General features: G+C 44.4%; 1 protein-coding gene across 1 annotated transcript in view; it reads left to right on the top strand.

Moving 5' to 3' along the window:
• Nucleotides 1–15,467, top strand: part of LOC111964616 (adhesion G protein-coupled receptor B1-like) — a 122,978-nt gene that overhangs the window by 78,870 nt on the left and 28,641 nt on the right. Inside the window, 6 exon segments of the mRNA XM_070443796.1 lie at nucleotides 2–100; nucleotides 2,235–2,378; nucleotides 4,489–4,564; nucleotides 6,437–6,539; nucleotides 6,940–6,983; nucleotides 12,791–12,917. Coding sequence (XP_070299897.1) covers nucleotides 2–100; nucleotides 2,235–2,378; nucleotides 4,489–4,564; nucleotides 6,437–6,539; nucleotides 6,940–6,983; nucleotides 12,791–12,917 — 593 coding nt within the window.

Here is a 15,467-nt window from a genome sequence, read left to right as displayed (position 1 = left end):
AACATCAAGGAGCTGTTCCGGTTGGTGGAAGACTTTGTGGACGTCTACGGTCTTAGGATGAAAGACTTCCAGGACATGGTTGAGGTCACCGATAACTTAGGTAAGCTTTTTCCTTTGACCTTTGTCTCTTTGGCTCTTTCTGAAAATATTGCTTCATCTGTTCTTGTGTCCACAATTCTTCTCAAATTGCATGTCCTGAATTCCTCCAAAGCTCATTGGAGGAGGAGGTCCGAGGGAGGGACTTTGGATCCTCTTCCTCAATGCTCTTTGACGGGAATTGTGGAAACAAGGACGGAGGAAGTAAGGATTCGATGGCTTGTAATGTTTTCAGACAGCTGAGCCTTTGTTTCGTTCAATGTGGACTTATCCTATTGAACTATATGCTCTTCTCCTAGTTAATACTAGGTCATTAGGCCATGGTAGAAAAGCAGGCATAGCCACATTGGCAGTATTCCAGAGCTGTAGAATCTGAATTGGATATGCACCCAGCCTGGACACTAGGGGATCTCATCTGTTAGCGTTGTGTCTGGTGTGTGTGGATCTCACTGGTTCAGTCAGTTCAGTCTCTCTGTCTTTTGGAATCAGAACAGAGGGTGTAAGCAAGAAGGTCTAAATATTGCCATTCCCCCTGGGTACCACCCATAAACCAAACAGGGCTATAGAACAGACATCCTGGGCTGTTCCCACTGGGCACACACTGGTTGAATCAACGTTTTTTCCACATCATTTCAACCAACGTGTAATATACGTTGAATTGACGTCTGTGCCCAGTGGGTTGTGTCTCAAGCAAGCCTAAAATCACACTCACAATCTGCTCAGTTCCAGACCAGTGACTGTGAACTTCTGCTTACACATGGACTCACACATACGCACGCGCGGGCACACACACATGCACACGAACACAGTGACTGTGAACTCCTCTGTTTCACGCACCATATAATATTTATAAAACTAACAGCATCACACCGGCAGGTGCTTGGCTTCTCGCTGACCTGCAGATAAACATGGCACAGTGTGTACAGGGAGGTCTGTAGCTGGCGTGTCTGGGGAGTGTGTGGAGGAGTGGAGGGGCCAGCAGTAAGGTGCTGTTTCTAGCTCTGCCCAGCCCGCTGCCCGCCTCGCTGTCTGCACTGCAGCCGAACCTCCACCCACACCCACCGCCACACCGCTCCTAGTTACTGACCTCACACTCCCTGAGTCCCACATACCTCACACAGAGAGAGACTGAGAGAGCGAGAGATGGGTGGGTGGGTGGGTGGACGGAGAAAGATAAGGAAAATAAACAAGTTAGTAATTACTGTATTTACTGTATTTAAATATGTACACAGTGAGAAAGAAGAGGCTGGCCAAACAAATGGCTAACACACATTATAAACTGGGTGGTTCGAGCCCTGACTGCTAATTGGCTGACAGCTGTGGTATATCAGACCGTATACTGTACCACAGGTATGATAAAACATGTATTTTTACTGCTCTAAATATGTTTGTAACCAGTTTATAATAGCTATAAGGCACCACGGCTAAGGGCTGTATCCAGGCATTCCATGTTGTGTCGTACGTAAGAACAGATCTTAGCCGTAGTATATTGGCCATATACCACACACCCCCAGGCCTTATTGCTTAAGTAAGTCATGAGTCAGTGTTGGAGGAATTTTAATTCCTATATATTTATTAACCAATTCAATTAAAACACTCAGTCTGCACCCAGAGTTTGTAAGATTCTGGGGAAGTGAAACAGACGGAGACCAGTTTAAAAATAGTCAGTGCCGTTTATTCTGAGAGCTCTGAAACCTATTACAACGTACATTGGCTTATATATCACACATTACGTCATCACGTCTTATATGTCCCTCCTCCTCTCTGACAAATGACAATGCTGCTGTTAAAAACCATTCCAACACATATATATGGCTTATCGTATGCTACCACATGTTTCACAATCTGCTACAAGCCTAACGTCCTCACCCCTCCCTGGGTGGGGAGACTTTCTTCCTGTTATCAGTTTCACAATGGTCACAAGTTGTCTGTCTAAATGTGTCTGTTTAATTCTTCCTCTTTGTCTATGTAGAAACATGCATTTATTAGACAGGTTAGAATTCTGTTAGTTACAATTCTACATTAAATGTAACAATTCTGCATTAAATGTATACCTTATTTAGTCATTATTCATAAAATTCCCATAACAGTCAGAAGTTTATATAGTGAATAAAATATAGCTCTCTCTCTCTCTCCAGTTCTATCCATCCACAAGCGTCCAGTGGCGGGTAATGCAGACATCAGCTTCCCTATGAAGGGCTGGAAGGGGATGATGGACTGGGCCCGCAGCTCTGAGGACAGAGTTACTGTCTCCAAGAACATCCTCTCCACAGGAAAGCCAGGTGAGAGCACACACACAAAACACACACAGACACACACACAGACACACACATAAACAAAACATTCATACAACATTTGCATATGGAATTGCACTTGACATTTGAGAGCCTCCAGACTCGCAGCTGTGTGGAGACGTGGGGTTCCTCAGTCTCAGCCAATGGGATAGTTTGGCTCTCTCTGTGACATAGATCATTACCACGGCTACCATGCTAATGAGCCAGTCACTTGCTAATCAGAAGTCAACAGGAGCCAATCAGGGGCAATTAAGGCTAATCTCCTCCCCCACTGGTAGAAGTGTCTCCATGGCGGCAACAGCACATCAACAGTCACTCAAGCCTCTCACCTGCTGCTCTATACTGGGCATGGCTCACAGGGGGCCAAAATGGCTCCCCAATTGCACTGATTGAAATGTTTTTCCTCAGTCGCCTCTCTGAAACTATCAGAGCAGTAAAGATGGGGGACTTGCATCGGAACACATTTGAAACACACACACACACACACACACACACACACACACACACACACACACACACACACACACACACACCCAACACACGCACACACACCACCCCCCAACACCTCAACAGTGCATTGTTATAATTGTTAAATATCCTCCGTTTGTTGCCTCTACTCGCTGTGATCATTCTGGCTGAACATATTGGCTAGCAGGCCCATGATAATGAAGGGGTGTGCAAGGTACTTTATGTCACACACACTCACACACAGCACAAACACACACACACACACACACCACACACACACACACACACAAGACATGGCATGCATACACAAACTTTTCCCTCTCTCTCGCTCGATTCCCCCCTGATGCAATGGGATTTCAGCTGCCTGGCCTGGAGCAGTATATCTGTAGTACCCTCTGCATGCTGCCTTGCATACTTCTGTGCCTCTCACGCACACAATCCATACTGCAGCCTGCCAGACACGCGTGTTGGAGCGTGAGAGAGAGCTGAAGTCCTTTAGATAGAGGAACAGATGGACTTTGTGGGGTTTCTGTCTGTGACACTGCAGCAGGAGACAGCTTCAGGCCTGTCCTTCTCTTCTGGCCTTCCGCCCAGCAGTTTAAGTTTAGCTGTGACACAGGTTGGACTAAATCTCATATTTTTCTGGGGTTTTCTGGGTGTGTTTTTTTGTCTTTTTGCCAGTGCAGTCTGCCATCACGGCATGCCATGCCCAACCCTGCTACATGGCAACCATTTTTGTCGCATGAAATACATTGTTGTGTGACAGTGGAAAACGTTTCAGTGTCATCTGGCCTTTTGCATTGGCTGTATGTGTGTGTGTGTGTGTGTGTGTGTGTGTGTGTGTGTGTGTGTGTGTGTGTGTTTGTGGTGTGTGTGTGTGTGTGTGTGTGTGTGTGTGTGTGTGTGTGTGTGTGTGTGTGTGTGTGGGTGTGTGTGTGTGTGTGTGTTTTGTTGTTGTGTTTTAAGTGTGTTTAAGTGCTGTATGTGTAAACATGTTATTCGGTCTGTTTAAATGGCTATTTTAGTGATTATGAGTAAGTCTGTATGTAAGTGTGTTTGTGTGTGAGTGATGATGCCGTCGTGAGTGTCTGTTTATAAATGGGTAGTTATATAGGCCAGCTGCAGAGGTACAGAGCCAAGAGGACAGGTGGGAGACTGGCCTGACCTGTATTCTCTCTCCTGCTGTCCTTCACACAGACCACTAAGATAGAGCTGCAGGTCATCACACACACACACACCACCACCACACACACACCACACACACACACCACACACACACACACACACACACACACACACACACACACACACACACACACAACACATACACACACCACTGACACACTAACACAAACACACGTCACTTCTCCATCTCCTCCCTCTCTCCCTTTTCTATTGGATTCTGACTGACCTGTCCCTCTCGCTCTTTCTCTCCCCCCATATCTCTCTCTCTCTCCCTCTCTCTCTTTCAATTCAATTTTAATTTAAGGGGCTTTCTCTCTCTCTCTCTCTCTTTCTTTCTCTCTCTCCCTATCTCTCTCGCTCTCGCTCTCCATCTCATTTGTGTCTATTCGTGTGTGTGTGTTGGTCTGTGTCTGAACGGTGGGCACATGTCTGTGTTGTACTCCAGATGCAGATGACTTGTCAGCGTTTGTCACCGGGATCGTTCTCTACAGAAACCTGGGCAGCATCCTATCTCTACAGAGGTGAGAGTGGTATACTGACATCTCTACTTACAATGCTTTCTCCAGGGATGTGTCAAAGAAGTGTACTATAAAGGGAATGGGGTGCCATTTGGAACGCAGCCCAGCACAGAACGCATCCCAGAAGCTCTTTTGATTGGTGGCTAATGGGCTTTGAATGCTACCACATAGTTCCTTAGTCTATTGTCTGAAGGAGCTAGAATGAATAACATTTCAGAGAACTGCTTTATGCTAAGCACATGCATTCAAACTGCATGTGTATTTGTGAGCTACAGCTTTCTCTCGTCCAGTGAAGAGTGTTCTCTCCATTATGTCAATGTTATGTGCATGTATAATGAGATGGAGGAACACAGGCTAGCGTGGCGGAATCACACTCAACCCTCCCACATACTTCATTCACTGCAAACTGATGTATTTTGTAGCCCTTTCCTGCCGTCAAATGACCTAGTGGCCTGATAGATGGAATGTTATTAATATCTTTCACAATTTCATAATTAATAAACGTTATTTCAAAAACCCACCGAAAATCCGGTGTTTCCATGTCAAATGGTTTTGTTATATTTCAGTCTTCTGTGATGTATATCAAGTGTAATATTGGGATGCAAACTCACAAGTTAATACATTTCAACTCTATATCTGACAGGGTACAGGTGTCTCTTTTTAAGCCCATAACCATGTATGTGAGGTGTATACTTTAGTTTCAAAGTAGATTTGTTTAACACTACCAAGAAACAGCCTNGGTACAGGTGTCTCTTTTTAAGCCCATAACCATGTATGTGAGGTGTATACTTTAGTTTCAAAGTAGATTTGTTTAACACTACCAAGAAACAGCCTGTGTGACCCTGAGTTAGCCCACTGCAGTAAAAGGTTTTGTAACAGATGCCTCTTTCCATTCACCAAATTGCGGGTGCACAGTGCACTGTTGGGGTTAGGAAGCTGGAATTATTTGCAAGTTGACGAACGTGCGCGTTTGAAGTGATTGTTTGACAACCAGTTGAAAACATCATGACTGGTTGTTTTTATGCCACATTAAAAGGTAATACATGTTAGAAGTGATATGACAGATCTTCACTAGGTCTAGGGCACAAGGCCCACAGAGATCATATACAAAATGAATAGGGATTCTATAGGCCTATGTAATTATATGATTACACCAAGGCGATAAAAAAATGTATTGTGCGCGAGCTTGGGAGTCCTGTACCGATAACAAATGAAATCTACTTTCACCCCAGGGTGTGCGTGTGGAAACTCCTCTTCTATTTTGTCTTTACCCAGGCCTAGTTAGTTATTTGTTCTTTCCTTTTTCCCCTCAGAATCTTTTTCCCCTTCAAGGAAATGTGATCAGTTTCAGACAGAGACTGGCTGACACAAGTGTTTATGTTGACTGATTGCGTTCTGAGAAGCGAGAGGGAGAAAGAGTGAGAGGGAGAAAGAGTGAGAGGGAGAAAGAGTGAGAGAGAGAAAGAGTGAGAGGGAGAAAGAGCGAGAGGGAGAAAGAGTGAGAGGGAGAAAGAGTGAGAGGGAGAAAGAGCGAGAGGGAGAAAGAGAGAGGAGGAGAAGTTGCGGATGAGAGAGAGTAGGGGGGAGGAGTCAGAGTGTGGGGACTGTGAAACATTGTCTATTTCAAACGGGACATGGGTTAAGTGCTGGGACATACAAGGGTGTCTTGAGGGACATGTATGCTGTGTTAGGGAGAGATGGAAACATGTGTTGTAGGGATGGGGCAGTATTTCTGCAGGGAGGTTTGAGTTGGTTGAAGGGAACAGCGATTGACAACGATGACAATGATGTGTGGTTCTCATGTGATATGTCACCTGACCATGTGTGTTGTCCTATGCTGGTGACACCACTCTGTCCCTCCCTCCCTCCCTCCAGAAACAGCACCGTGCTCAACTCCAAGGTGGTGTCTGTGACCATCAAGCCCACCCCAGGATCCCTCTCTACCCCGGTGGAGGTCCAGTTCTCACACCTTTACAACGTGAGTGACCTTTCACATCTGACCCTCTGACCTGAGCAGTGACCTCAGTAGTAATTAACCCCTGTAGTGTAACAGAGTAGGAAGGGCCTTGACTAATCCTGTGGCTTATCCCATAAATACACAAGGTACTGATATTTGAGAGCATTTCAAAAGACTTACCATGCCTTTATCACTGAAAAGCACTTTTAGCACTTCGAAAAGCACTAGACAAATCAATTTCATCATCCTCACAACTGGAGGTATACTAGAACATCTGTAATCAGAGCATATGTCCATGGCCACGGGAAGATGATTTTTTTATTGTGATTATTCAGGGGGTGCTGCAGCACCCTCAGCACCCCTGCAACCTGTGGCTATGCATATGGCAACCATGTGACCGTTTCTCTCTCTGTCTGATCAGGGCACCACAAACCAGACCTGCATCTCCTGGGACGAGAGTGACAGGTAAGGCCTTTGTAAATTTCTTTCTCTGGTGATACATCCATGTGCCTGCTGGGCTGCCTGGCTGCAGTGTGGAGCCTGTGGGTGGAAATGCCTGAATCAACTGAATTATAGGACCTCTATGATCCTACCTGGCTCTGAAAACAGAAATAGAATTACTAGAATGGACATCCTCATTCAAGTCAATTTACCATGATGGGTGGACTAGCGGCCAGGATGTAAGGTAAGAAGTGTACCCATAACCAGGAACTAAAGTAATTATATTTCTATGGTGGACCCGTCTGGCTACGTGGCTCTGAAACACCTGCTGGTGTGGACCTTCACAGTGAGGGATAGAACTTTGGGAGACGGCTTCACATCACATCATCTCCCACTGTGACTGTGTATTCCATTGCTGTTCCCGCTACATTGTTTTTCATCTTGACGAAGTGCCTATGACACACACTGACCCTGTAGAAAGGTGCTGAGTTTGTCAGACAGTTCCGGAGATCCTCTCTGTGGGTGATGGGAGATGGGACGGGGCTAACACTAACCCCCACGCTGCTAACACCGCACCGACAGTGATGCAGGATGTAGAAAATTAAAAGTGTCGCTCACAGCTTTCTCTCCTGGGCAGCCACGCACACATGAACCAGGGCGACAACACAGAGGGATGAATGGAGATTGCTTTGGGATCTACTGAGTTGGACAAAGAGAGAGGGAGAGAGCCTCTAGTATATAGGTTTAGTGAGCAGAGAGAGAGAGAGAAGAGGAGAGAGAGAGAGCGATACGAGAACGAGAGAAGAGAGCGAGAGAGCACGAGAGACGAGAAGGCGACGAGAGAGCAAGAGAGATGAGACGAGAAGGAGGAGAGAGGAGCAGAGAGCTCAGAAGACGAGAGAGATGACAGCAGATGAAGAGAGCCGAGAGCAGAGAGAGAGACGAGCAGAAGAGAGAGAGAGCAGAACGAGGAAGCTGCTCTCAGAGAGTGGGTGACTACGGAGGAGGAAATTACTAAACGGTCTAATATCCGGGTCTGAGGTTCCGCGATTCGGTGCAATCGAGAAAACCTGGTACCGCACAATCGCTGAGACAATAATACGCGTGTCACAAACAGCCATCGATGACTATCATCGCTATTCCAACAAACCACTGACAGCGGCATCCATGCCGTAGGAGACTCTTCGAAGAGCTCGATACCACACTCAGTATGATATTAGTGTGCAAAGGGGGGGGGGGTGAGGAAAGAGCAAGAGAGAGTAGAAAGCACAGTGTGTTACTGAGACGAGGTATAGAACAGAGTGATCTTTTGCCATTAAAAAGTTGAACCAGGGAAATGTAGACCGAGAGAGAGAAAGAACGACCGAACAATGAGGGAAGAGGAGAGAGACAGGGTTGAGAGAAAGCAAGAGGGATGCGAGAGGATATAGGAAGATGGATAGAGAGGCAGAGCGAGAGAGAGGGAGAGAGAACAAAACTAAATCTAATCTAGCTTCACCCACCATGTTGGGGAGTGTGGGGAGAGAAGGGGGAGGCGAGGGAGGGGGAGGGGGGTGACATGTTCTAAGCAAAATGTAAATACATCTTGGACAGCAGCGATGATTAATGAGTTAATCTTTGGGAAAGAAATTGAAATGTGAGGAGGTGTCCTTGTCATGGTGGTGTCTTGTTGATAAGGGCTGTGAGAGAGGGAGAGGCAAGCGGGTGTGAGACAGGTGGTCTTCTCTCCTAGGGCTCTCACTTCGGTCTGGGGCGGGGGATCAATAACAACAGCAGTGTTGCCATCCTGGCCTGCATGTTGGCATTTATTGTAATGAATCTTGCCCTGGAGGCAGCTCTGCAGAGAGGTCACTAGCTGGTACAGCCACAAAGTAATAAAATCTGATTTTAAACCTAACCCTAACCTTAACTCTAACTTTAACTACACTGCTAACCCTAATGCCTAACCCTAATCTTATGTTAAGACCAAAAAGCTAAAAATATATATATATATATATTTTACGATACAGCCAATTTTGACTTTGCAGTTGGCCCATCTAGTGGAAATCGCTCAGTTCTGCTTCAGGGCAAGATTCATAATAATAAACGTCAACCTGCTCCTGACCTGGCCCAGTTACCCTCTCTACCTTATCTCTCCTCACCCACCTCCGCTTCTTTAGAAACCCACAATCTGATTTGTTCTCTTTACAGTTTGTTTCTTATTGAATTTAGCTTCCCCTGTTCTTTAATCTCTCTGTTGGTTTTAGTTAATACATAATTCATTATGATTTCCATCGCTGGATGTTATAGTACCAGACTAAACCATTTTTTAAATAATGTCAAATATTTTCACCTGGGCTTGATTGAGCTTGTCTTGCTTAAAACTTTTTAGGGATAGGCGGGACACCAGCCGACAACATCCGGTGAAATTGGAGGGTGCGCAATTCAAATAAATAATCGGAATATTAAACATTCATGAACATACAAGTATCGTATATCATTTAAAACCTTAAATTCTTGTTAATCTAACTCTGTTGTCCGATTTCAAATAGGCTTCAAGGCGAAAGCATACCATGCGATTGTCTGAGGACGGTGCCCCACATCAACATATTTTTCACCCAGCACAGGCTTCATAAAATCACAAATAGCAATTAAATAAATCACTTACTTTTGAAGATCTTCCTCTGTTTGCAATCCCAAGGGTCCCAGCTACAACATGAATGGTCGTTTTGTTAGATAAAATCCTTCTTTATATCCCAAAAAGTCTGTTTAGTTGGCGCCATCGATTTCAGTAATCCACTCGTTCAACATGCAGACAAAGGAGTCCAAACAGCTACCACTAAACTTCATTCAAACAAGTCAAACATTTCTATTTCATCCTCAGGTATTCTAAAATGTAAATAAACTATAATATTTCATACGGAAAGTAGTATGTTCAATAGGAAAGGAAAATTAGTAAGCGTGCACCCTCTCCCTGGCACGCCGAAAGACTGATATTGTTCAGGTGCTCTTCTCTCCAAAACTCAAAATTCTTGCTTGTTTTTCAAAAACAAGCCTGAACCTTGAATAAAGACTGTTGACATCTAGTGGAAGCCACAGGAATTGCAATATGGGAGACAGATTTACATAGAAACAATAGGTTTCCAGCTAAAAAACAACAACTTCAGGTTGGATTTTCTTCGGATTTGTGCCTACCATATCAATTCTGTTATAGACTCAGACATTATTTTAACAGTTTTAGAAACATCAAAGTGTTTTCTATCCAATGCTACCAATTATATGCATTTCCTGGGTTCTGGGACTGAGTAACAGGCACTTTACTTTTGGCACGTTAGTCAGGCGGAAATTCAGGAAACTAGACCCTATCCCTTAAAATGGAACCAATAGAAATGTCGGAAAAGTTGCCAACCCTGCCCATTTGGCTCTGTAGGCAGACTAGAGCAAACTCTAAGCTTATTTATTTAAAAGATTTCAAATAGTATTTTAACCCAGGGATGCCTGGGATGTTGTAGCGGTCAGGCAGGCCCTGCTGTCCCATTCCTTCATGTGGTCCTGGCCTGTTGTTGGCAGGGACCGTTCACACATGCAGTGCTGCTGGACCGCCACCCAAATTATCCCATTAGACCGGCGGTGAGGCCTGTTGTGTGTGTGTGTGTGTGTGTGTGTGTGTGTGTGTGTGTTGTGTGTGTGTGTGTGTGTGTGTGTGTGTGTGTGTGTGTTGTGTGTGTGTGTGTGTGTGTGTGTGTGTGGGTGTGTGTGTGTGTGTGTGTGTGTGTGTGTGTGTGTGTGTGTGGTTGGGAGTGAGCGGCCTAATCGTGTCATCCACAGAGACTCTGTGCTGAGTTATAATATTGGATTTCTGTTAGGGTGATGTGCTAATGTTAGCACTGAGCCTACTCCTGGGGCTACACGACTGTACTACTCTCTCTGTCTCTCTCTCTCTCACTCTCTCTGCTCGTCATGTTTTTCACCTCTTAGCACTCTCCAACCATATGCACCATGAGTAACCCTATCAGGGACTGCTGTGAGGTGGCCCTGGTGCACTGTGGGTAACCCTGTTGGAGGCCGTGGTGTGTTGTGATGAGATGTCTTTGGCCCTGAGGTACAGACCTGGGTTCAAATAGTATTGGGTTTCTTTCAAATACTTCATCTGCTCTTGATTGAGCCTGCTTAGCGCAACGGAACCACTGGTATAATCAACACAGTGCAAACCCTGCCCATCGGGCTCTCCAGACTGAAGCAAATAAATGCTTCGAAGTATTGGAAAGAACACAACTACAATTTGAACCCAGGTCTGCTGAGGCACAGTCCCAGGCTGTCACTGTTTTGTTGATTTGTTGGTTGGTTAAAACCCTGGGGGCTGCTGTGTGTTCCTGGTGCCACTAGCCCCAGAGACCTGCAGGAGACCATGTTCCCCCGTCTTGATGAGTCCCTTTGGGGACCACTCTGTTTGGGAAGAGGATGTAAGGGCTCACTTGAGATGGATGGAGTGTGACATCATCAATGTACCATCCAGCATCACTGTGCCATGGGAGAAAGAAACAACACACAACTCCCATGAAGACATGAGGAACCAATAACCATCGGGTCATTCTCTGTGCACCTGCAGTCAGACCGATATGAAGAGAGGAGTAAAACTGAGCCATGCACAATACAAGAACTTGAAAAGTCTTCTTTATTATTAAAACCAACTGGTTTTGGCGTGTTATCTTTGTCAGGGTTTTAGAACAGCTGTGTGGTAACTTAGCCACTTGTGGAAGGTCTGATGTTGTAAACAACAATGAAATAGTTGCGATCTGACATTTCAGCACCATGCATAGTGGGAAAATATGGTTTCTGATATTTGGAGTTCAGCACCACATTGCAGTGGACAGCATATTGGCAAAGCAACGTCACTGGCCACTGAGAATACCCCATTAAATGAGGGAAGAGGCCTACAAGCAAGACGTCTAGAGTGGAAGGCTCCCCATGAACTCCACGCTAAGCTGTTCAGCAATATTGTTTTTGAATGTTAATTAAAACTTTAGAATTGTTAGTAATGCTTTATAGTAAAAGTGGGTAAAAGTTTAGTCAATCCCATAAACAGTGAGTGACAAAGTGGTGTGGACTTAGCCTGGTCCATTTAGGGTAATTAAGACTTAGAAAAACATGGTATCTGTCAAAGTTCAGTCAACACTCAGAATTCACGTTTTGATTAATACGCTCAACTAAAGAATGGTTAACAATATAACAAAAAAGTAAACTACATATGTATTTAAAGTGCTTTCTTATTGGGTTTGAATTGCAGTTATTGTTGATGTATGGTCCAGTACGCTACAACAAAGGCCTAGACCAGGCCATCAAAAACCTATTTACCTGTAAATGGAAGTTGGATGGCATTACAGCCACATGAAGTACTGTAAAATGGGTTCACACAATACAAAATGTTTTCCAGCTGATTAATTGTATATTAGGTACACAAATATGATCTCTTTAGCTTTTAAATTGTTCCACCAATAACGCATTCTAAATCTAGGGAAAATAATGAGATTCAATAATAACTTAGATTTGCATTATTATTATTATTGTTGTTGTTATAACCCTCTTGCTATTGTTTGTTTTTGGGTCATTTCTGAATTCCAACTCTATATTGCAATAACCTGGCCAAGCAGAAACCTGAGCAGCACGGCGTCTGGCTCACAGATAACCTTTCATCCCCATTTTCACTGCGTTTTCTGCGCTCTTGCTCGCTAACCGCGGAGATTTAAAGGGGATTTGGAATTAAATAGCTGGTGTCTGTAACGCGGTGGGGGATTTGACTAGCTTTCACCCGTTTTAATTCACCGCAGCGCTCTCTCTCTCTTTTCCCGCAGCTCATCGCTGCTTGGATCGTGGTCTGCCAGGGGCTGCAGAGCCGTGCCTGTCGACTCATTCAGCACCAAATGCGTGTGTGACAGACTCTCTACCTTCGCCATTTTAGCACGGCTAAATCCTGACATGGTAAGTCCGACAACTTCCTTCATTCTTTTATGTTAGGTTATCCGAATCGAGGTGCTTGTGTATGTATCTCACGGGTTTAGTGGAAAAGGGCGTCATTGCCATTTGGTATCAACAGAGCCCTCGCGCGCGCCCGCCCTCTCTCTCTCTCTCCTCTCTCGCTTGCGACATGCAGATGCCATTCAGCAAGTGCTCTGTGTGTTCTCAAATAAAGAATTTGGGCATCTTTCAAGTCGTCCCACCGAGCAGAAAAGGGAGATTTGTGTCGACATGACACATTTTAGTCGAGGTACTTTCAGTTTATATATTCCAACTGCAAAATGACCGTGTTGACTATTGATTTGCACACATTACATGCTGAATAAGAAATTGTTAGGCTATGTGAAACATTTCTTTTAGGGTTTTAGATTAGCTATTATTATAATCATGTTCAGAATCCTTGCATATTTCATGTGAACCTGTCCAATGTAACATAATAACATATTATTCCAGCATTTTGACAAATTAAATAATATTTTCCTGCACATGTCTCCATTGGAATGCTGCTATGCTCCATGCATGCTGCCTAAATATTCTCCAATGATGCAATAACATAAAATGGGGCTAAAATAACAGAACAAATCATAGATAATCAGTATTTGATTCCATCTGGAGATAAATAGGTGTGTTAATATGACAATATCTTTACCAAACCCTGCAGAATTCCAGTGATGGCTCAAACCGCTCAAACGTGGCCCAGTTTCTGAGGGGAGATGAAAAGCCCAGTACTGTCATTGTGAGGAAGTGTTCATTCTGAGCGATTAGTTATTATTAGACTGGAAACTGCCTCTGAAGCAGTTGTTCACTAGTTGCCCTGGTAACAGCATGGACGGCACCGATGGCTCTTAAAGCAATAGAAGACCCTATACTAATTCACCACCACAGCCTTTGTGCTGTGTGGCCTAGATAGAGGGAAGGGAAGAACGCCTAGATAGAGGGAAGGGAAGAACGGATGGATGGATGAAGGGGGGGATGGAATACCATTCATTTACCACTCCTGGGCCAAAATATTCAGACAGATGCAACATTTACTCGTTTTAGATATGCATGTGGTTTTTATATGGCGATTCCAAAATGCTACATCAAAAGGAGGGGATGGGGATGAGAAAATGTGCACCTGCAAGCAATGGACAAGCTTGATTTGATGGGTCTTAGGAAAGCAAATAAACACTTTCCTTCGCCCTGAGAATCTGCAGCTGTGCGCTTGATGTTCTGTATCTCTCTCTTCTCCATCTCTGTCTCTCTCACTCTTCTCCCTCTCTCACACTCCCTCTGTCTTCCCCTCGTCCATCCTAGAGCTACGATTATTCAGCCAAGGGGGTATGATCTTGGAAGTGTGTGTTTGTGTGTGTGTGTGTGTGTGTTCCCAGATGTCTTGATGGTGTTGGATAGCTTTTAACACGATGATACTGTATGTATACTATATATCTGCATTGATACAGGACAGCAACCAACAATCAAGAACACCATTTAGCCATTGAGAGACGTACAGTTGAAGTCGGAAGTTTACATACACCTCAGCCAAATACATTTAACCTCAGTCTTTCATAATTCCTGACATTTAATCTGAGTAAACATTCCCTGTTTTAGGTCAGTTAGGATCACCATTTTATTTTAAGAATGTGAAAATGTCAAATAGTAGTAGAATAATTATTTATTTAAGCTTTTTATTTCTTTCATCACATTCCCAGTGGGTCAGAAGTTTACATACACTTAATTAGTATTTGGTAGCATTGCCTTTAAGTTGTTTAACTTGGGTCAAATGTTTTGGGTAGCCTTCCACAAGCTTCCCACAATAAGTTGGGTGAACTTTGGCCATTCCTCCTGACAGAGCTGGTGTAACTGAGTCCGGTTTGTAGGCCTCCTTGCTTGCACACGCTTTCAGTTCTGCCCACACATTTCTATAGGATTGAGGTCAGGGCTTTGTGATGGACTCCAATACTTGACTTTGTTGTCCTTAAGCCATTTTCCACAACTTTGGAAGTATGCTTGGTGTCATTGTCAATTTGGAAGATCCATTTGCGACCAAGCTTTAACTTCCTGACTGATGTCTTGAGATGTTGCTTCAATATATCCAATAATTTTCATTCCTCATGAAGCCATCTATTTTGTGAAGTGCACCAGTCCCTCCTGCAGAAAAGCACCCCCACAACATGATGCTGCCACCACAGTGCTTCGCGGTTGGGACGTTGTCCTTCGGCTTGCAAGCCTCCCCTTTTTCCTCCAAACATAACGATGGTCATTATGGCCAAACAGTTCTATTTTTGTTTCATTAGACCAGAGGACATTTCTCCAAAAAGTATGACATTTGTCCACAAGTGCAGTTGCAAACCGTAGCCTGGCTTTTTTATGGCGGTTTTGGAGCAGTGGCTTCTTCCTTGCTGACGGCCTTTCAGGTTATGTCGATATAGAACTCATTTTTACTTGTGATATAGATACTTTTGTACCTGTTTCCTCCAGCAACTTCCCAAGGTCCTTTGCTGTTGTTCTGGGATTGATTTGCAGTTTTCCGCG

Source organism: Salvelinus sp. IW2-2015, linkage group LG6.1, assembly GCF_002910315.2.
Source record: "Salvelinus sp. IW2-2015 linkage group LG6.1, ASM291031v2, whole genome shotgun sequence".
NCBI lineage: Eukaryota > Metazoa > Chordata > Actinopteri > Salmoniformes > Salmonidae > Salvelinus > Salvelinus sp. IW2-2015.
Note: the sequence above shows the minus strand (reverse complement) of the source record. Positions and strands in the feature narration are given on the sequence as shown.